This window comes from Staurois parvus, unplaced genomic scaffold (genome assembly GCF_062004578.1).
Source record: "Staurois parvus isolate SC_StPar_1 unplaced genomic scaffold, SC_StPar_1.0 ptg000282l, whole genome shotgun sequence".
Taxonomy (NCBI): domain Eukaryota; kingdom Metazoa; phylum Chordata; class Amphibia; order Anura; family Ranidae; genus Staurois; species Staurois parvus.
This window is the reverse complement of record NW_028318078.1, coordinates 15,427,937-15,451,602: the sequence shown is the minus strand read 5'-3', so window position 1 is coordinate 15,451,602 and position 23,666 is coordinate 15,427,937. Positions and strand designations below refer to the sequence as shown.

The following is a 23,666-nucleotide window of genomic DNA, read 5'->3' as shown; positions in this document are numbered from 1 at the left end:
GCTTACGCATTATACAGGAACATTGAGCTGTTAAGGATGACTTCCCTGGTGTGTATACTGGCGTGGAGGTGGAAATATTTCTATTGTTTCAGGATGAACCAATTTTTCCACTGGGGTTTAAATAACAAAACAGTTTTACTTGATGACATTAAGCCCTAGTTCACACTGGATCTGACTTTGAAATTTAGCTGCTTCACTTGCAGTCGCACGATTTCAAAGTCGCAGGTCAGTGCGACTTCAGGTGCAACTTGGCAGACATCTCTGCAACTTCATGCACAGATTTCTATGCAAGTCGCTCCTGATATCTCAAAAAATAATGGAGGAACTACTTTCAAAATCGGTGTGACTCTGACGGAGTCTGAGCCCCAGCCGCACCAATTTGAACAGTTCCATTGCCAACAATAGGGTGCAACTTGTCATGTGATTTGAAATTGTCAAATTGCATGACAAGTTGCAACGGTATGTACCTGCAATATCACAGTAATTGCAGCAGTATCTTGAAACAAACATATGTGTCTCATGATAAGAGAGCTCTAAACTTTTCAAGTAGAAAAGGAAAACAAAAACATGCTCTTGAAATTATATGGCCAGAATTAAAATTTTATTAGTAATTCGCTGAAGTGGATCTAAAATCAAACACTAAAACAGCAACTATTCGTTAACACACCATAGCACACTCTTATTCCAGTACAAAAGGCAGGAGGGCAAAAGATGGCAGACAAAGGATTCTTTATGGACAGTATATATGACATGAACAGTTCATGATTAACACTCCAGGGGAAGTGCTTACTCAGATTTAATCAAATGAATGTGCCAACAAAGAGACCAACACATATAAAAAGCCAGAGGCTGACTAAGTCCTGGTTCACACTGATGCAATTTCTGATACATTCCAGAATACATGGAATCTCATGACAAGTGCAATAATATGAGCTTCTGTCGATTCCATATACATTATATGTAGTGTGATTTTTTGCCATGTGTGAGTTTGGGGTGATGCAGTGTGATTTTGTGGTCCATAGACTTCAATGGACATGCATCAAAATCACATCTGTGTTCTTTTTTGACCTTACTGTCAGCAGCAGGCATGAGTCATTGGTTGTTAGGAGCTAACACTTGCTGGCTTCTTTTTTTTTTTCAGTGTGAAAAGGATTTAATATGCAATTGTTTGTTTCTCTTTTTCCAATGACCACCTTATGACTTGGAAAGAACCTTATTATTCATTAACATTCGCATTATTTTATGTGCCTAATATTAGAGATCATATTCTTACAATACTCTTTGCCCAGAGCTTTTCTTATATGATTCCCTCTCGTGATTATTTTTTTTTTTATAATATTTATTTATTTTCATCCAAATACAAATTACAAACACCTATTTCTATAAAAAAACATCAAATTGATATATTCTTATTGACATAATTTATCTATATCCCACTTCACCTACCCTCCCTCCCCCCCCCCTCCCACTCTGCAATTCTCTTCTCTAAAAACCATTTCTAAAATCCACTTTTATTTCGAGGGGTATAATTCATCATCATATATTTCACTTTTTCTCTATATTCTTCCCATTTTTTCCACTTTATATTATACTTCTCCATCATATCCATATGCATACAATATAATCTTTCCGTCGCACAAATCTGATTCATTCTGACCATCCAATCTTCCTCTGTCGGCACCTCCGTTTTTTTCCAGAACCTAGGTATAAGACTCTTAGCTGCGCTCAAGAAATACCATAATCCTGAATCCTTATATGATCTCACTGAAAGCTCTGTGACATGGAGAAGACGTAGCTCTGGATCCAATCTAATGTCAATCTCAGTAATTTTCCTTACTAAGTATACAATTTTCCTCCAAAACACCTGTATTTTTAAACACTCCCACCATATGTGATATAACGTACCCACTTCACCATATCCTCTCCAACACAATGGTGAAATCTCCCCATTCAATTTGTGTTCCACATTTGGTGTGATGTGCCAAATTACTAAACACTTATAGTTCAACTCCACTTCCCGCATGCTAGTATTTTCGTGAATTAATCTAAGCACCTTCCTCTGCTGCTCCTCATCTATTTCCCTTCCCATGTCTTTTTCCCACTTCTCTATATATATTAATTTTGTGCCCGTGTCTAATTCCGTTATTATTCTATACATTTTTGCAACTGCGTGTCTCCCATCTCCCCGTGCTTCTAATAATTTTTCAAATGAATTCCACTCCTTTCTGGTTCTCACAGGTTTTGGGAGACTCCTAAAGAAATATTTCAATTGATGATATCGTAACTCGTCCATTCTACTGAAAACTTCTCCCTTTTTCTTCTCCAACTCCCTATATGTTCCTATTTCCTCACCCACCATTATATCTCTCAATTGCGCATCCTTTTTTATGATCCATTTCCCTGTGATATCTTCCTTCCCAGGAGCAAAATATTCTGAATTCCTTAGTGGCATTAACTGTGAATTAAAAACCCATCCGTTTTGTCTATGTAACATTTCCCAAACTTTAAAACAATAAAAGTGTACACACTTGTGTTAACATCTAGTCCTCTATATTGTGCAGGTAACCATATAATCCTACTTAAATTTGTCCCACTCAGTGTATTTTCAATTTTGACCCGACTTTTCCCTGGGTTATGAGTCCAGTCAAAAATTCTCGCAATTATCACCGCTTTATAATATCTCTTAAAATCTGGGAGTCCTAAACTACCTCTCTCTTTAATGCTAGTCAGCGTATCATAACGTATTCTTGGTTTTTATTCCTCCACATAAATCCCAACAGCATTTTTCTAAGTGTTTTAAAAAAGACCTCTGGGAGTTTAATTGGAATAATTTGGAATTTATATAAAACTTTGGGCACAATTATCATTTTAATCAGATTTATACGACCCATCCAAGACGGATTTCCACTCCCCAACCTCTTCAACTCCTCCTTAATCTCATTTAAATGTGAAATATAGTTAGTTATATACATATTTTTAATTGAAGCAGACAGTTTTATCCCAAGATACTTTAATTCTTTCTCTCTCCAAACAAAGGGGGAATTCTTTTTGTATTATTTCTTTTTCACTATTTTTAAGGTTGATATTTAAAATTTCAGTTTTTGTTGGATTAATTTTCAAATTTGAGAATTCCCCATATTCCTTCACTTGCTGGCTTCCTAACAATCATGAGTCATCCTTGCTGTCAGCAGGATTACCTGCTGACAGCAGAATGTTAACAAAAACGTCGGCTCTGAAAACAGTGTGGGGATTCCTCAGTGATCCTTACCAGGCTCTTTGGGTCTGGTACGGATTTTAAGGTGAAATCCATGCCAAAAAATGGCATGGGGTCTCCTTCAAAATCCATATCAGACCTTTTTTGGAACATACAGCCCGGCAGGCCAGGAAAGCTGGGGATGAGTCAGTGCCCCCCCCCCCCCCTCCTGAACCATTCAGGCCACGTGCCCTCAACATGGAGGGTCACTTTGCTGGGAGGGATTCCCCAGCAAAGCACATTGTCTATGGTTGCCACCTCATCCCTTTAAACCTGAACACATATTAATTACACAGGTTATGAGGTTAATTTAATGCAGATAAGGCACTAAGTGAGTAAATGATCCCATGTTGATGAGGACAAGGGTCTCTTCCCCACAACCCTGTCCCTGTGGTTGTGGGGGTGCAGGGGGGGTAGTTTATCGGTATCTGGACTCCCTCTTTAAGAACGGGGCCCCCAGATCCCCCCAATTGTGAATAAGTATGGGGTACATAGTACTGCTTCCAAAGCAAAAAGAAAAAGTTTTGGCTTTAGCTATATACCTTTGAGCCTGAACTTTTGACTTTAATCAGCTAAATACATTTGCAGGTGCATCAAAACGAAAGGTGTGCAAAGTCTTACAGCTAGTTTTGTTTAAAGCAGCTACAGCCTGAGAGCCTGTAGAGAAGAACCTTTGCTCTCTGTTTGGAAGCAACAGTCTCTATGCAGAGATGCACCACACCTCCTGCTGAGTCAGCTATAGGCTCAGCAGTCAAAGCTCATCCTTTCTTTTAATTGTAGAGCTGTGGCTTTGTGTCAGCAGAGGGAGCACTAGACCTCTACAGAGAGACCACTGCTTCCAGACAGAGAGCAAGGGTCCCTCTCTGCAGTATGCTGGCAGGCTTTTCTTTTCAGGCTGTAGGTGCTTTCTGAAAAATATTAATTTTAAGATTTTGCACACCTTTTGTTATAAATAAAAAATAAATTCAGCTGATTTAAATAGCCGATTTAAAATTAGAAGTTCATAAAGGGTTTAAATATCAACACAAATATGTGGGAACCATTTCATAGCTGAGAATAAATATAACAGTAACTTTTTTTTTTTCAGCCATCAGTTGACATATTTACATCCTAGTCCGACTCAATGTACAGTACATGAGCAAACGCTGCTGCCATCAGGGGATCAACCTGCATCCACACTTCTTCCTTTATTTTGACTCATCAGTCTTGCTCAGCTGTACATCGATAAAAACACTTGGATAGAGCCCACACATAGGAGTAGAGCACTGGAAAACTTTATTCAATAAACACCTTACAGTAGTGAAAAAAAAGCCTTGACGATTTTCACTCTTTGGAGCCTAAAGTCTCCCGATGCTCTACTATGGACTCTATCTATGCATGTGTTCTACTGTTGTGTATATAATGTGTTCATGACTGCACAAAAATGTTTATGGGGTTTTACTTCAGTACAGGTGAAACCTTACTTTATATGTTTGAAGAAAGATCCACCAGAAGCAGTCCAGCACAATGTCCTGGACCATGGGGGTGTTGAGAATCCTCCAGAGCCTCCTTGGAGGGAAAAGCTAAAAAACAATATAATGTTATTGAGACAGTATCATTAACCTTAAAATTATGTGTGAGATAGATAGATAGATAGATAGATAGATAGACATGGCAACACCTTTAATAAGTAGGCACTACTAGTCGGGGGATCTGGACTGCTTACTTGGTAAAATGGGATTTTGTCTAGTCAGTAAAATGCCACACATGCACGCTGGTCAGCTGGCCATCATCTTGGATAGTGGAATTTGTATACACAGTGCTGTTATTCACGTGGTGTCTTTCTCTTGTGTGATTGGTGATCTCTAGCAAGGGAGCATGGCTAGCAGAGGGTGATCATTTCCTGGGAGCACATGGAGAGGTAGAGGAGGCTGCTGCTGAACAGGCCAGTGAATGGGCACATCCGGTGGACACAGACTCAGCTGCTGTCAGACTGCAGACTGGACCGGATTGAACTAGATAGAAACAGGGACAGGTACAGGAGGCCACCAGAGACCCGAGCAGAGAGAGGACTGACGAGCTGGAGGACCCAAAGCCAACAGAGGAGACAGGTAGATGGCTGAAGTCCCTTTTTTGGGGGGGAGAGAAAGCAGTGGTGGGTGGCCTGTATAGGGACGCATGCATTCTCTCACCCTCTCTTGTACTTCTGCAGTCTCTGACCATCTCCTGTACTACTCCTGCAGTCTCTGACCCTCTCCTGTACTACACCTGCAGTCTCTGACCATCTCCTGTTCTTCTCCTGCAGTCTTTGACCATCTTCTGTACCATGCCTGCAGTCCCTGACCGTCTCCAGTACTACTCCTGCAGTCTCTGACTGTCTCCTGTACCACTCCTGCAGTCCCAGTATGGGGACTAATGGCTGATGGGGCTTTTCTTGTGTCTTTTGTTTTTTTAAATTTGTGGGTTATTTTTTTTGGGGGGGGGGGAGAAGTGATAGTGGGTGCTCTGTATGAGGATTAATAGCTGATGTGGGCCTTTTTTTTGGGGGGGGGGGGAGCGGTGGTGGGTGGTCTGTATTAAGACTATGGCCTCATGTGGGGCTTTTTTGTATTTTTCTCTTTTGGGGAGGAAGGGGGCTGTAATGGGGGCCTTTTTGTTTTTTGGAGGTTTGTGAGGGAACGCTTGCCACGCCGATTGGGTGATTCCATCAGAGAACCGCCTCCTCGCTGCTGAGACCCAGGAACAAGGTATTATAGCTGGGCATTGCACCCAAGGCTAGGCGGCACTAGCTTAGATGCCAAACTGGGACTACTTTACTGAACAGAAATCACAGTTTTTTATATGCTGCAGGGAAATGTTGTCATCAGTAGGTGTGGAGCAGAGGTCACGGGCCCTCTGTCTGGCTGCCAGCTCTTCAGCTGGGAGGTCTTTAATGTTCCGGGGCTTGGTCTGCTGCCAGGGAGAGCGACTGACTGCCCCAATTCCCTGGAGCTGTGAAGACATAGTAGGTGCTGGACAGAGGCCAGTGGAGCTCTGCACTGTTGCCAGTGCTTCAGCTGGGGACCTCACATCCTCGGCTCTGGTCAACTGTTGGGGAGAGAGGATGACCACCTCCTCTCCAAGACTGTGGAATTGCCGCTGGGGAGGGAGGATGACTTCCTTTCCTCCCTGGTTCCATCTCCCATACCCACATCCGGTTGCTGGGACAACATTTCTCTGGTACTGTCACCCAGGTGCACAGATCTTTGCTGGGCAGGGAAAACAATTTCTTCCATGCTGGCTGACTGTTGCAGAGGGAGGACGACCACCTCCTCTCCTAGACTGTGGATCTGCCGCTGGGGAGGGAGGATGACCACCTCCTCAACCAGACCGTGGAACTGCAGCTGAGAAGGGAGGACAACCACTTCCTCTCCTAGCCCCTGGAACTACTGCAGGTGTGGGACAGAGGTCTTGGACTCTCTGTCCTGTTGCCAGCACTTTTGCTGGAACTGTGTATGGGCAGAGACAGGTGGTGCTCTGCCCCGCTGCCAGCGCTTCAGCTGGGGATAGGAGTTGCACTGTATCGGCCTACTGCTGTGGAGAAAGGCTGCCCACCCTTGTTCCCTGGAGCTTCAAAGGTGCTGTTTGTGATGAAAAGATGCCAGCGGCGCTCTGCCCTGATGCCAGCTCTTCCGCTGGGAAGCAAAATTAATATTCAGTGGCTTCGCACAAATCCTTCAGGGCCACCAATTGTTAAATCCCCAGTCTCTGGAGCTGGTGGCTGAAGAGAGGGTTTCACTATATCCTGTCCCTGGAACCCAGGAGATGTTACTGGTGTTGGACAGAGGCTAGCAGAGCTGTGCCCTGATGCCAGCACTTCCATTGGAAGCTTAGTAAATGTTACATCCTCTAATGAAAAGTCAATTAAATCCATGCTTTCTGGGATCTGTGGCTGGGGAGTGAGGGCAGCTTCTGTCTCTCCTTGAATTGCCACTGGGGAGATGAGCTGCTGCTTAATCTCCCATACCCTCATCCAACTGCCAGACAGATGCATTCCTCCATCCAAGCTCGTCCTGTGCAGAAACAGGTTTGTCAAGGTGAGTCAACACCTACTGCATCCACCATAAGAGCTCTGCTTCCATAGTTGCGGATGGAGGTGAGAAAAGCACACTGTTACTCTGCCGCATTGCCACACTTCAGATGGGATTTCAGAGCTAATTGGCTAGTACTTCCTGTCCTAGGCAAAGGGAGCCTAACCCTGCACCTGAGCAGAGTCTAGCAGCCATCTGTAAGCAATCTCCAGCTCCCATTCCTGAACGGCTAAAAACTCCAAATCTTCCTGTGCCCAGGGCAGTGCCGAGATGTTCAGCATCTGGTCTCTGTAATCCAGGGGCCCTCCTCTGTCCTCATTCCAGGGGGCCCCTTTTTTTCCTCTGCCCACAGCATCCCTCTCTGTCCTCAGCCCACAGCGACCCTCTCTGTCCTCTTCCCACAGCGTCCCTCTCTGTCCCTATCCCAGAGGCCCCCCTCTGTCCTCATTCCAGGGCCCCTCTCTGTTATCCCCCTCTGTCCTCATCCCAGGGGCCCCTCTCTGTCCACATCCCAGGGGACCCCTGTCCTCATCCAAGAGGCCCACCTCTCTGTCTTCATCCTAGGGACTCCTTCTGTCCTTATCCCAGGGGTCCCTCTCTGTCCTCATCTCAGGGGTCCCTCCCTGTCCTCATCTCAGGGGTCCCTCCCTGTCCTCATCCCAGGGACCCTCTTTGTTCTCATCTCAGGGGTCCCTCCCTGTCCTCATCCCAGGGACCCCTCTTTGTTCTCATCCCAGGGGTCCCTCTCTGTCCTCATCCCATGGTGTCCCTCTTTGTCCTCATGCCATGGTGTCCCTCTCTGTCCTCATCTTAGGGATTTCTTTCTGTGCCCATCCCAGTGGTCCCTCTCTGTGCTCATTCCAGGGGTCCCTCTCTGTACTCATCTCAGGGGTCCCTCTCTGTGCTCATCCCAGGGGTCCCCTAGAAAGCAACTATGATAGGGGGCTCAGAACAGTAAGGACTTGTTTACATTTGCAGTTTGGGGGTGGTAAAACCCCAAAGTTGAGCCCTACTTTTACCACCTCCCCAACTGCATCCCCTTTAACTGCAGTGGCCAGGGATGTACACAGCAGGAATTATATACCCTGTCACACTTCACAGGTGTAGCGCCTGCCAAGTGTGACCCATTCAAGTGAATGGGTCCGCTCGGCAAGCGTCCTGCAACCTTGTAAGTACAGCAACCAAGGAGTTAAAGCAAGCAGTGAGGAGGCATTTTATCGCCTCCTCACCACCTGCTTTAACCTTTTGGATCCCACACTAGCACACTACAATGGCATGCATTGTACAAAGTTGCAGGGCGTTTGCAGAGTAGCCCCATTCACTTGAATGGGTCACACTTGAAGCCACTACACCTGTTAAGTGTGATGGGGTGTATAATTCCTGCTGCAGCTGCGACATGTGTACACCCCTGGCCAGTGGGCACATTTGGTGGGACAGCCAGTGGGCAGGCCCTGTGGAATGTTGGTGGTCAGGCCTAAAGCTGTGTAAGCTGTGCAAAATTTCTGATTGCTGCCCTAATTGCAATCACAGTGGTGTGGTGTGGTGTGGTGGGCAAGAGACCGGCACTTATGTCTAGAAGTGGATGCACCTTTTGGATTATTTATTGACTATTTTATTGTTAATTATACTTAAAAGGATCAGTTTTGCACTCCATGTACTGTATTTTACTAGCACATTGCTATTTTATGAACTGCCTTTATAGGTTTTATATTTTATGTATTGGAAACAAATTATTTATACATTTATAATAACTTTCTCTATTATCTGCATGGTAGGACTTTCATGTAGTGTGTTTATACAAATGTATGTATTTATATCCATTTATTTTTCTTATCTTTCTGACACCTGTTTGATTACTGTTTCCTCCCCAAAACTGGACAGGGATGTTTGCTGTTGCTAACAGATTTCAGATATCACATCTCTGGTTACCTTTACCAAATCAACAGCAACTCCTTAATGGAGAGCTTCTTTATGTTTTGTATGGCTGCCCAAACCAACATTTAAAAAAAACAATAAAGCTACTTGTTACAGACATAACTCTTGCTGAGTTTTATCTTTTCAACTTACCATACCACATTTGTTCTTGTGGCTAGACACAACGTTGCCAATGATGGTGCTTAAGGCTGTTTGATAAGGAAGCGGTATAGGGCCTTTATTTAAATATCCTGGAAACTGGTACAACTCAGCCAATTTTGGCTTCGGGCTTGCCTTCTGAGAAATTAAAATGAACACTGTAAGCATACAATACATTTTTGTGCTAGTGTTAGCTAACCTTGCTTAATGGAATGTCCTTTTGAATAGGCTTATTATATAAAGTAGCACATTTTTTCTGTATTGATTGATATAATCACCATTCCCTATACAATGCTTTTCGGCTTTTTGACATTTTTACATATCAATCATAAACAACAGTGATATTTTATTTCTATTATGTGCAATATGTTCTATTAACCCATCATATAAAATTTGTTCATATATGTACCTTTCAGGAGTTTTTCTTTAAGTGAACCTGACCTGATCCAAAAGATGTACAGGTGAAACTCGAAAAATTAGAATATTGTGCAAAAGTTCATTTATTTCAGTAATGCAACTTAAAAGGTGAAACTAATATATGAGATAGACTCATTACATGCAAAGCAAGATAGTTCAAGTTGTGATTTGTCATAATTGTGAGGATTATGGCTTACAGCTCATGAAAACCCCAAATCCACAATCTCAGAAAATTAGAATATTACATGCAATCAATAAAACAAGGATTGTACATAGAATAATATCGGACCTCTGAAAAGTATAAGCATGCATATGTACTCAGTACTTGGTTTGGGCCCCTTTTGCAGCAATGGCTGCCTCAATGCGGCGTGGCATGGAAGCTATCAGCCTGTGGCACTGCTGACGTGTCATGGAAGACCAGGATGCTTCATTAGCGGCCTTCAACTCTTCTGCATTGTTCGGTCTCATGTCTCTCATCTTTCACTTGGCAATGCCCCATAGATTCTCTATGGAGTTCAGGTCAGGCGAGGTTTGCTGGCCAATCAAGCACAGTAATCCCACGGTCATTGAACCAGGTTTTGGTGCTTTTGGCAGTGTGGGCAGGTGCCAAGTCCTGCTGGAAAATTAAGTCAGCATCCCCATAAAGCTCGTCTGCGGAAGGAAGCATGAAGTGCTCCAAAATCTCCTGGAAGACTGTCAGCACCTGTGGTGGTGAGCTCTTAATCCACAGCTTGGGGTTCCCCAGGGCGCGGAGTCTAAGCCCCAGCCTGCTTGTTCACCAGAGCCCCTGATGGTGGGGATGGACTTGGAGCAGGCTGGAACCAGGTCGCGGCCCCCAGGTACACCCAGCTGTGGTAGAAGAGACCGCTAACAGGAGCAGGGTGCAATGGGAGTAGACTAGGAGATCCAGAAGACAAGCCGAAGTCGGGACAGGCGGAAGACAAGAAAGGTCAGGAACGAAGCCGGGGTCGGTACACAGGTGGACGATGTAGGAGAGAAGTCAGGGACAAAGCCGGGGTCGATACACAGAAACACTAGACCGGATACTTGGAAGAACACTGGGGAGCACAGACAACAAATGTTGCTCAGGCAATGTGGGACAGACTGAGCATGTCTTAAATAGACAGGCAGACAAGGAGGCGGGCCAGGAAGTGATGAAAGGGAAAAACATAAAACCCAGGGAATAGCAGACGATGCCCATAGGTGAGCAGAGAGAGACACACATGTGAAGGAAACACAAACAGCAAGGATGTAAGACAAAGCAACAGGAGGCTGCAGGCTAACTTATGACAGTACCCCCCCCCCCCCTTACGAGGCCTCCCCCCTTTTTTAGGGCCAGGCTTAAGGGGAAACTTCCGATTAAAAAATTCCAATTCCATAGAAGAACAATAACTTCATAAAACCGTAGCAGTAATTAATAAATACATAAAACTGATGGTGAAATATATCCAAGAGAAAGAGGAGAAGGAAAACTCATAGTTGGATGATCAATGTATGGCAAGTGATATGTATAAAAAATATAGAATGAGCAATTGATCCAGAGTGCTTGCTAAAAATTATAATAATTGTAAATTGTTAGAAATTGTTAAAAACTGCATCGATTAATCAGTGTAAGGGGTGACTTATCCAGGTAGAGAGATGGAATTGCCATATTGCAAGTGGATAAGCTGGATTGGTGATAATTCATGTTCGGCAGCATTGAGACCTCTATAATCAATGCAGGGTTCGTAGCGTACCATCTTTTTTCTCCACAAAGAAGAAGCCAGCCCCAGCAGGAGAATTGGACTTACGGATAAATCCTTTCTGCAGGTTCTCCTGGATGTATTCAGACATGGCTTGAGTCTCAGGAAGGGAGAGGGGGTAAACTTTACCTCATGGGGGCGAAGACCCAGGTTGGAGGTCAATAGCACAGTCATAGGGACGGTGAGGTGGCAAAGAGTCAGCCCCTTTCTTGCAAAAGACATCTTGGAAGGCCCGATAGTGCGGAGGGAGTATTGGCGAGGTGATGACCTCAGCCACGGGTACACTCCTAGGAGGATACACTTTAGGAAGACAGGTCTGATGGCATTGTGACCCCCACGACAATACTTGGCCAGAGTTCCAGTCTAGATAGGGTGAATATCTCTGCAACCATGGAAGTCCCAGAATGATGGGACTTGAAGACTTCGGAAGGACCAGGAAGGAGATTTCCTCACGGTGTTGAACGCCCACATGCATAGTTATGCTGTCAGTTCGAAAGCGTAGAGGTCCTAAGACCAAGATAGAGCCATCAACTGCAGATACTGATAGGGGTGTCATCAAAGGAACAAGAGGAATGCCCAATTTAGCAGTCAAGGATTGATCGATGAAATTTCCAGCTGCCCCACAGTCCACATAAGCCGAAACCTGATAGTTCAGAGCCCAATGGATGGAGACAGGTATAAGGAATCCAGGGAAGGGGGCGGATTTCGGGTTCTGGTCTAGATCACCACCCTCAAGGTGACCTAGACCCGAGAGTTTCCCGGTCAGACTGGACAAGACTTAATTATATGACCCTTAGCCCCACAGTAAAGGCATAGACCAAGTCTTAAGCGACGCGATCGCTCTTGTGGAGTGAGGAGTGTACGGCCTAACTGCATAGGTTCCTCAGAAGTCAGCCCGGCTGTGGAGGTAGATGGCTCTGGCCATTTTTGGAACACAGGAGCAAATGACCCCACTTGGGAGTGATGTGGACCAGACTTTTCCAGATCTCGTTGATGGAAGTGGACATCGATTTGGATGCTAAGCGCAATCAAGTCATCCAGGATGGTGGGTATGTCTCTTTAATACGGTCTTCAAGACCTTGCCAAAAGGTTGCAGTAAAGGCCTCATTGTTCCATGCAAGTTCTGAAGCCAAGGTGCGGAACTGTACTGCATACTGACCGACTGTCATGCTTCCTTGGCGTAGCCAAAGAAGAGCTCCTGCAGCAGATGAAGTCCTGCCAGGCACGTCGAAGGTTTTCCAGAAGGCTTGCAGGAAGGCTGGGAGACTAGAGATAGTGGGGTCTTGACGCTCCCATAGTGGCGAGGCCCAAGCCAGTGCTTCACCAGAAAGGAGGGAAATCATGTATGCCACTTTGGAACGATCGGTAGGGAAAAGATCGGCTGCAAGTTCGAAATGAATCGAGCTCTGATTAAAAAAATCTCGACAAGCCAGAAAATCGAGGCGGAGGAGGCAACTGAAGTCTTGAAGGATGGTGTTCCAGTGGGAGAACAGCGGAAGGTGGAACAGCAGGAGCCGGAGCCGGAGCAGGGGCCGGAAACGAAGTCGAAGCAGAGGGTGAGGCATTGGCCCTAGCCTGTAGCTGATAGAAACCTGAGGAGAGTTCCTGAAGGCAATGCATAATCTGCTCTTGGAAGGCCTGCTGGACATCGACTCTTTGCATTAAACCCTGAAGTTGCTCCAGGAGAAGCCGCGGTGTCTCCAAGGAGCTCATGGCCTGAGCAAACTGTCAGCACCTGTGGTGGTGAGCTCTTAATCCACAGCTTGGGGTTCCCCAGGGCGCGGAGTCTAAGCCCCAGCCTGCTTGTTCACCAGAGCCCCTGATGGTGGGGATGGACTTGGAGTAGGCTGGAACCAGGTAGCGGCCCCCAGGTACACCCAGCTGTGGTAGAAGAGACCGCTAGCGGGAGCACGGTGCAATGGGAGTAGAATAGGAGATCCAGAAGACAAGCCGAAGTCGGGACAGGCGGAAGACAAGCAAGGTCAGGAACGAAGCCGGGGTTGGTACACAGGTGGACGATGTAGGAGAGAAGTCAGGGACAAAGCCGGGGTCGGTACACAGAAACACTAGACTGGATACTTGGAAGAACACTGGGGAACACAGACAACAAACGTTGCTCAGGCAATGTGGGACAGACTGAGCATGTTCTAAATAGACAGGCAGACAAGGAGGTGGGCCAGGAAGTGATGAAAGGGAAGAACATAAAACCCAGGGAATAGCAGACGACGCCCATAGGTGAGCAGAGAGAGACACACATGTGAAGGAAACACAAACAGCAAGGAGGTAAGACAAAGCAACAGGAGGCTGCAGGCTAACTTGTGGCCATAGACGGTTGCGTTGACCCTGGACTTAATGAAGCACAGTGGACCAACACCAGCAGATGACATGGCTCCCCAAATCAACACAGACTGTGGAAACTTCACACTGGAGTTCAAGCATCTTGCAGTGTGTGCCTCTCAATTCTGCCTCCATACTCTGGGTCCTTGGTTTCCAAATGAGATGCAAAAGTTGCTCTCATCAGAAAAGAGGACTTTGGACCACTGAGCAACAGACCAGGTCTGTTTTTCTTTAGCCCAGGTAAGACAGTTCTGACGTTGTTTGTTGTTCAGGAGTGGCTTGACAAGAGGAATACGACATTTGAAGCCTATGTCCAGGATCCGTCTGTGTGTGGTGGTTCTTGATGCACTGACTCCAGCCTCTGTCCACTCCTTGTGGAAGTCCCCAACACTTTTGAATGGCCTTTTCCTGACAATCCTCTCCAGGCTGTGGTCATCCCTGCTGCTTGTGCACCTTTTTCTTCCACACTTTTCCCTTCCACATAACTTTCTATTAATGTGCTTTGATACAGCACTTTGGGAACATCCAACTTCTTTTGCAATTACCTTTTGAGGCTTTCCCTCTTTATGGAGGGTGTCAGTGGTGGTTTTCTGCACAACTGTTAGGTCAGCAGTCTTTCCCATGATTGTGATTCCTACTGAACCAGACTGAGAGACCATTTAAAGGCTTGGGAACCCTTTGCAGGTGTTATGGCTTAATTAGCTGATTAGAGTGGGACACTTTGAGCCTAGAATATTGCGCCTTTTCACGATATTCTAATTTTCTGAGATTGTGGATTTGGGGTTTTCATGAGCTGTAAGCCATAATCATCACAATTATGACAAAGCATGGCTCGAACTATCTTGCTTTGCATGCAATGAGTCTATCTCATATATTAGTTTCACCTTTTAAGTTGCATTACTGAAATAAATGAACTTTTGCACAATATTCTAATTTTCCGAGTTTCACCTTTACAAGGTAACATTGCTGTAGTGCAGTGAGAGAGTGTATGCAGCCTGCAAGTGGCCTTTAGGCAATTTTAGCACTTTTAGCAAACTTAGAAATTAATTACACTAGGTCATGTTTGATACACATTTTTTATCATTCTTTGTTGAGCTGGCCATACACCTTTAGTTAGGCTAATACAAATATTGCAGTGTAAAAGTGCATTAACTACCAACACAACAACTGTTTTTTTATGTTATTGCTGCTGATCAGTACAGATTTTTGTTGAAAACTGGGTTTGGGTGCCAACTCAGAAGCCACCTGTCATTCCTGGTCCAATGAGTTGCGGGCAGGGGCGTGGATTCTTATAATATCATTGTCCTAACAAGGTCACATAGCCAAATTAAATCAAATACATTTTACAATGATACCAAAGTTTTTACTTTCTGCAGACTTTCCCTCATGATGTCTTAATTTTCTACCAGTACCCAAACTTCCTGTCAGGGAGCGTGCACAATCAATAGCTGAAGCCCTACATACACGCTGATTTACATCGCTTGTGTGTTTGGAGGAATTTGTTAGTTTTTCTTAGTTCAGCCCGCTGGCTAAAAAAAAAAGAGCTACCAGTCTGTGCCCAACTTAAAGTGTAACTAAAGGAAATTTATTTATATTACTATTCTGATGACAACCCAAAATTTGGGATTTTTCACTTTCGATGATAACAGTAAACAGGACTTAGGCTTGGTTCACATATGTGCAGGTGGTGCCGCTGCGGATCCCCACAAAAATCTGTGCAGCCACACCACCCGCACACAGGAGAATGTGGACCAGTAGGCGGGTGCCAATAGTTCTAATGGCACGACGCCCGCACTGGAAAACGCAACCATACTGGGAACCGAAGTTCCCGTGCGGGCTGCATTTCCAGAGGAACTGCAGGGACTTCTTCCCTGCGTTTCAAAGGGCACGGGAGTCTATTCAAATGAATGGGCTCTCATGCCCGTGCGAAATGCGGCCCGCATATATGTGAACCAGGGGTAATAGAGTGGGTAAGTCTCCCTAATGGGGGCACAGACAGCAATAAAATCTAACAGGTGATCTAATCCCTCCTCTCCACTCTATACAAAGCAGTATTTTAAGAAGGGCAGGCCATCAATGACAACCTCCATACCTTAGTACAGGTTTCCTCAAAGGTCTACAACTTGTTCAAGTGCTTATTCTAGTGATGGCTTTACCAGGCATTCTTTGTTGAAATACAAAGAAAAACATTTGAATAAAACAAACTTTTTTATTTACAATTTTAACCATTCTTACTTTCTTTGTGTTTCTATGAGATTGTTGATACACTGCAGATTTCATATTTCTCATGGAAATCTGGAATTCTTGTGTGAATCTCTGCAAGTCTTTTCTTTCTTCCTCTGGTTACCAAAAATAAAAAAAAACAGTTATAATATACGATTTTTAAGTTTTACTACCAAAAGTCATTTGAGCTAATTCTTAACCGCTTCCTGACCGCCCTATAGCAGATATACTGCTACAAAGAAGCACGGGTGCTCAAAATCATGTATACAAACATGATTTTGCAGTCTCTGGGTAGAGGGCGCACGCGCTCTACCCGTGCCGCCATTCGTGGCTGCGGCTGTCAATCACCAGGTCCCAGGCGGTGATTACTCGCCGGCGCACGGTGATTGGCGAGAACTGTTTGTAAACAAATCAGTTCTCCTCCCTGTCAGCTCATGCACACTGCTTTGGATGGCTGTGCATAGCACAGCCATGCAAACCCGTTTGAAGTTTGTTAAAAGTCACAGCTACAAATTCCACTTTTCAGGAGGAGGGAGGAGCAGAGGAAGATTATTGCTCATGAAAAACAATAATGGCTGTCGCGTACAGATTCCATGTCCCTATTACGCACAATCGTTACATATGTTTTAAAGGTTCTCAGTTTACTTCTTTGATGAAAGAAACCTGCAGGTTACGCAGTATAATGATTCATCAGCTGTGACTCTTTTATTAGGTTTACAATATAAACAATTAAAACACATACAGTTGTATTACAGACTGGCTTACATCTCTGTATCTAGATGAGAGCGTTTTCCAACACTGGCCCATAGAAGGTCCACTATGACCTTACCATGTTACCAAAGGTGGTAAGGCACTTGAAACAGATGGGTGCATACATCTTTTGGAGGGAAAATATTCTTGCCCACATGATGCCCCTCTCAATGTATCTCCCTGCTGTATAAACAGCAGCACACCCAAACCTTCCAGCCTACATTACACACTGAAAGCAGGAATACTCAAACCCCCTATGTCAAACACTGATCCAAAATCCTAAAGTTGGCCATAGATTACTCAGTTTTTTCAGTCAGCCAGCAGGTTGATCAAAAAAAAACTGAACAGATTCCTCCATCCACACAAGTAGAGCCACAGGTAATTATTTTTCTTTGCAGGAAAAGGTTAAGGTCTCAAATTGCAAGAGTAATACAAAGTGACACAGGACCAAAGAAAGTATGGTGTGCGCAACGAACCGTAGCAAAGATTGGGTGTGGTTTGCATTGTGCTGAATATTGACCATCACTTAAAGGGACGCAGAGTGCAGGGGTTCAGTATTAAGTGACAAACCTCCTGTGGCTCCCCCTGCAGCAGCTGAAAGTTGGCAGGAGGGAGAAGGGAAGAAGCCAGCTACAGGGGTGCCACAGGGGGATTGGTTCCAATAATTTCCCTTTCCCAGTGCACTGATCACTCTCCCTGTCCCTGATCTCCTTGCCCTGCTCGTCAGCTGCCAGGGGCCCCCCACCACCTGTCACCCAGCCCAGCAAATCACTGCAGTACTAACAGCAGTGTAAGCTGCAGTACAGATCCCTCGCCTTTCAATTCTTTTGTACTGACTTTTGCCGAATGACACAGCAGCACTGGTCAATTGGACAGGCCTTATTTCCTCTATCTTCACTTGGTGATCAGGCCAATAATTCTGTTGTTTTTCAACAGAACAAGCTCGCCTGTAAGAGTTGTAGTTCTGTTTCTGATTCAGCAGACTTACTGACTAGATCACCAAGTGAAGAAAGAGGAAAGAAGGCCTAAAAAGAAAAAAAATAGTGCAGCCACCACATCTAAAAACTGGCACATAACAGAGTCTATTAAAGGTGCAGGAGCACTACTAAGGGCATCGTGGCTATCCACTTTTCCATATGCACAGGAGATCATGCCAGATAGAAGAGAGAGCTGACTGAAACTCAACAGTTGTGTGAGGGAGATTACCAGTTGGAGAAAAGAAACCTTTGTGACTTCCTTTGAATAAACGGGGTCATAAATTCCCAGTTAGTGTGGTGTGCATCTATTTGGTGAAGAAGGAAAACACTATTTATTTTGGTGTCACATACTTATTACTTTTGGATTGTATTTGAGTGTTTATTTCATGTACATTTCACGTTTAATTTGTATTCATAACATTTTATATCCTTAGTTATTTGGCAGTATTTTCTCAGCATTTTAGACTTTGTTTAAGTCTGATGGTGTGCCACTCTCTTTATTTTATTTCACTTTATTTTATCTATTTATTCATTTATTGAAATTGCTTTATTTTTGGTTTGGCATTTGACAAGGTGGGGGAGATTTACTAAAACTGAAGCAATTAGCTGGGATGTGAGCCAATTAGCTTCTAACCTCAGCTTTTTCAATTAAGCTTTGTCAATAAAACCTGGAAGCTGATTGGTTTCTATGCAGAACTGTATCCGATTCTGCACTCTCCAGTTTTAGTAAATAAACTCCTGTGTGTCTGGGTGTGAGGATATCATTTATAGGTCAAACTACAACAGATAACCTATCCTATTGCACATGGTTTCAGCACCCTTTCGCACCCTCTGTTTGTTTCTGTAATGGTATGTATATTGCATCTACTGACATCAACACCGGTGGTTATTATTGTGGACACTGACAACAATGCTGGGGGTTATTATTGCTGCTACTAACACTACACCTTCTAATTGTCCTGGATTCTGTGGGACTGTCCCAGGATTTCAACAAAATCTTGGTATTCCATGGATCTGGGTTATGTACTGGAGCCCAAAGCTGGAACAAGTATTGGGACTTGGGTCCACTAATTTACCTTGCAGTGATGAGCAGGGGCAATGCTAGTGCTGGACATCGAGAGCACGTGCCCTGCATCTCCTGCAGGCTTGGACTCCTGACACTGCAGCAGCCAGCATCTTCCCCTGCCCACTGCCTGTCACAGCTTCCCTCCATGCTTTGTCTCATGATATAACATGGGGGGGGGGCCTGAGAGGAAGAATATCTGTGGGCAATAAGCTGTACTGTATCTGAGGTCTGTAAGTTTCAGGGTGAATTCTATTGGGGGGGGGGAACAAAACCATGTAGAAAAATACCAGAAACACAAACCAAATGGCATGCAGAGTCCATCAGGAACTAATGCAGCTTTTAAAACCAACACAGACTTATACTGAAGCGAAATAATAAAAACAAGAAAAAAAAACATAAAAGAACCAGTGCCAATAGCCTGTATCATCAAGTCTCTTACTTAATGTAAAGTCATCAATACTTCTTACATTCATAGAAACAGCAGCTCCTGCAGCAGCCAGTAAACAAAAGACTGTTTCTGTAGGCTGGAAACACAATCTCTGAATACTTGCACAGGTCCCAAATGTAAGATGAAATATAGAACCCCATGCCATTGTTCTGTTCTTTCAAAGTGTTGGGGCCCCACTTGAAGCCCTCAATAATTTTCTAGTTGACCACCAATGACCAAGACAAAACTCTATCTGAATTTCTGCATACTTTTCCTCACATCATAGATAAAAAGAATGCTAAAATAAGTCAATGTAAAGTGGGTACCTTTCAGTGATCCAGTAACTTTATAATTTGATGTATGATGATCATGAGGAGATATCATTCCATGAAGCTCTGAAGACTCTATCACCTGCATCAACATATATATATGACACATAAAATGGGAGACACTTTCACTGAATGAATACTCCACCTGGCATTGTTGCAATATATTGTACCTAAAGGGCTTAGCTACATGTCTTAGTCTTGTAAAAAGAAAATTTACCTTAGTAATAGACATCATTTTGTTCCAAATTGAAATTTGGACACATTTTTCATTATTCAGAAAATCGGATGTATCCGAATTTCCAAATAACAATAGTAACGAATTTAAATGAGTCTGAAATAACAAAACAAAATTCAAACGAAATTCCACACATATTTGAAAGAAAAATTGAATTTGAAACCAAATTCGAAATGTAAACATATTGCTGACTTTTGCTAATTTCCTTCAAAGACTCTGTGTATTGGAATATTGCTGTCTTCCAAAATTTGAATTTCAAGAAGAATAGAATAGAATACAAAATAAAGGAATAGAATAGAAAATAAAAGAATAGAATAAAAAAGAATAAAATACATTACCATAGAATAGAATAGAATAAAATAAAATAGAATATAGCCATCTTCTGGAATTTGAATTTTGAAAAAAAATTGAATAAAATAGAAATAAAAGAATAGAATAAAATAGAAAAGAAAGGAATAAAATAGAATAGAAAGAACATAGCCATCTTCTGAAATTCTAATTTTGAATAGAATAGAATAAAAGAAAAACTATATAGCGTCTTCCGATATTTAAATTTCATAAACAATAGAATAGAAAAAACAGAATAGAAAAGAATAAACAGAACACAACAGAAAATAAAGGAATAGAAATAGAATAGAAAATAAATGAACAGGACAAAAAAAAAGAATAAAATAGAAAATAAAAGAATAGAATAAATTAGACTAGAATAGGGAAAAAAAATAATAAAATAGAATATAACAGTCTTCAGAAATTTGAATTTAGAAAAGCATATAATAGAATAAAACAAAACAGAATAGAATAGAAAATACAATTATAGAAAAGAAAAGAAAGGAACAGAAAACAATAGAATAGAAAACAAAAGAATAGAATGGACAGAGCCTCCCTAGTGACATCATTGGGTGAATTTTCAGATATGTGCATTTTATTTTATGTTTGTAAGTGTGACTCTATATTATATGTGCTGTCTTTACATGATGTGGATTGCATGAAATTTTAAATTGCAAACTGGTGGAGTGGAATCACTGTGAAAAGCATGGAGAGACATGACTGAGGTTGTGCCGATTTGAGCTCATGTTGACTTCTCTGAATAAAGAGGTCAAACATATTTGGTAAGCCTGCATCCTAGTCACTATTTCTGGTGACGGGTGGCACCAATGATATTGCACCATTTGGAAATTACATCAGGAGTCCATATTGAATCTAAAGGTAATTGCTTTACATTTATTTAAAGGGGACTTACCTTTATATATAATTTGTTCGCTTTTTTTATTCACTTTGTGTTACATTTTGGTTATGTTATACGTCATGGTGGATTTATATATATTCAGCATTTTTCAATTGCAAAAATATATATATCTTTTTAAAGCGCAACACCAAATAGAACATAAAAAAAAATAGAATAGAATAAAATAGAAAGAATATAGCCATTTTCCGAAATTCGAATTTTGAAAAGAATAAAATAGAAAAGAATAAAGTAAAACAGCATAGAACAGAACATAAACAAATAGAATAGAAAATAAAAGAATAGAATAGAAACAATAGAAGAGAATAAAACAGAATATAGCTGGCTTTCGAAATTCGAATAGAACCAGATAATCTTCACAATGCATTTGGATCGGATATTTTCAAAACAAAACTAAACAAAACTAATTTTGTTACAAATGCAGCAAAATGAAATTAGTAACTTAATGAATCGATCGGAAATTAACAAAACAGGTTTTTTTGTTATGCACATATCTACCTAGTAATGATACTCTGGGCCCAGATTAAACTGAAGCTAATTTACTGAGACTATAGCACAAATGGCAAATTATTATTTCTATTTTTTTAGAGCCTAACTCCAGCCAAACCTGTTTTCTGTATCATTCATTGGGGGGCACAGCAACTGTTTCAGTTACCATGGTGTCATGATCTGGATCCAAACCCAGGGTCCCTGTTGTGCCTAGCAGCAGCTCTTCCTACTAGCCACCTGAAGCTCTGGATAGTTTCCTGCCTGATTTTTTGATTAATCTCCATTGATACCCAGTTTTCTGATGAACTCCTTACTACTCCTCTAAACATCCTATTTAAGCCATGCCTCTGCAAGTATTGTATATGTAAACCCTCACCTTGTAAAACAATCATTCTTTTTAAAATAGAAATGAAAGACAAAACATTTGTGTATACATAGATTTTTTTATAAGTGATACCAGACCTTCTGTTCTCAGCTGCACAGAGAGGTGAGGGAGAAGAAACAGCAGCACACTGAGCTTTCCAATGAATGATTGTGCAAGGTGGGGCTGTGTCAGGAGAAGTCTGATCATTGGAGGAGAGCACACTGAGTTCCCAGCGCATCTAGAGAACTGACCATGCTGTGCTCTCATGCCTAGTGTAGTCAGTTTTTTTTAATAGGAAATCAGAGGGACTTGCAGGAACACCAGGGATTTCACACAAAGGAAGCAATACAAAAGAACATAATACTTTTTCATACACATAAATGGTACAGGAGGCACGTATCAAGAATATGAAATGTTGGGTTTAAGGGCTCGTTCACACTAGGCTGTTTTGCCAACGCTTGCCAAATGCCCCTATAGCGTTTGGCAAGCGTTGGTCCGGCGTTTGCGGAGCGTTTTTTAATGCTCGGCAAACGCTCCGCAAACGCCGCATGCGCGGTTTAGCGGCAGTTGCTAGGCGTTTGCCGAGCGTTAATAACGCCCCACAAATGCCTATAATGCAGTTTGAGTGGTGTTACCGCTCCGCAAACGCCCCGCAACCGCGTCGCAACCGCACCACAAACGCCGGCCGGGCGTTTGCGGAGCGGCACCATAGACGAGAATAGGAGGCTTCAAAGCCTCCTGACTCGTCCAGAGGCGTCCGATTTGCCGCGACGCAACGCGACGCGACGCAAACGCTCCCGTTAGAACAGCACCATGTGCTGTAATGTGCAGAATTGGCAGAGGCGTTTGGGAAGCGGTAAAAACGCTTCCCAAACGCCTCTCTGCCGCCTGCACACAAGGCTAGTGTGAACGTAGCCTTACAGTGACGTATCCTCACTTCTAGCCACTTCTAGCAGCTAAAACCTGCTCTATTGCCCCCCCCCCCTCGCCGCATTCTAGAAATTTCACGTCCCACCGGGAGTCCTGGGCGACCATTCGGTGGCTGGCTGGACAGCCAAACAAAGCTGGAATTGACTTTGATGGGCTCTCCTTTATTGTAAACCAGAAGTGATGACCTGACATCACTACCGGTTTATACAGACACTTTCGACACCATTTTTAAAAATCTGAAAGCATTCAAAAACACAGATCTTGGTGTTTTGAATGCTTTCAAGTGCAGAAAAGTGATTTGGGGTCCCATAAACCTCAATTCATTCCATAAAAATACCTGTCACTTGTCTATTGCTGTCATGTTTACATTCCATGTGACTGTCACTTTTTTTTAAATTAAAGTAACCCTGCCCCCCCCCCCCCCCCGTGCTCACGCCCAAAGGCAAATGCACGCATTGGTCCCCCACATGTGAGGGGAAACAATCACTATCGCACACGTGTGAGGTATCACCACAATTGTCAGGTCATGGGCAGCAATTCTAGCACTAGACCTCCTAAATAAATCTAAAGTGGTTAATTGCGGTTGTATTGGTCCACAGACCTGATTCATCATATGCTCGTGTCCTCTGCTGCCATGGCCATGCATTTCAGTGATAACACACTCTGTCGTCCTCGGGGTGGCCCTGAATTTGACCGGCTCCACAAAATTTGGCCCCTCGTAAATCACCTTAACCAAAATTTGCAGATGTCTATACTCCCCTG

At 43.3% G+C, this 23,666-nt stretch overlaps 1 protein-coding gene across 1 annotated transcript in view; it reads right to left on the bottom strand.

Moving 5' to 3' along the window:
* FAM227A (family with sequence similarity 227 member A) overlaps positions 1-23,666 on the bottom strand; it is a 101,593-nt gene that overhangs the window by 62,802 nt on the left and 15,125 nt on the right. The window contains exons 2-5 of the mRNA XM_089681986.1: positions 19,641-19,725; positions 16,107-16,210; positions 9,370-9,513; positions 4,717-4,815 (exon numbers count right to left, since the gene is read on the bottom strand). Coding sequence (XP_089538112.1) covers positions 4,717-4,815; positions 9,370-9,513; positions 16,107-16,210; positions 19,641-19,725 — 432 coding nt within the window. The remainder of the gene's footprint in view (positions 1-4,716; positions 4,816-9,369; positions 9,514-16,106; positions 16,211-19,640; positions 19,726-23,666) is intronic.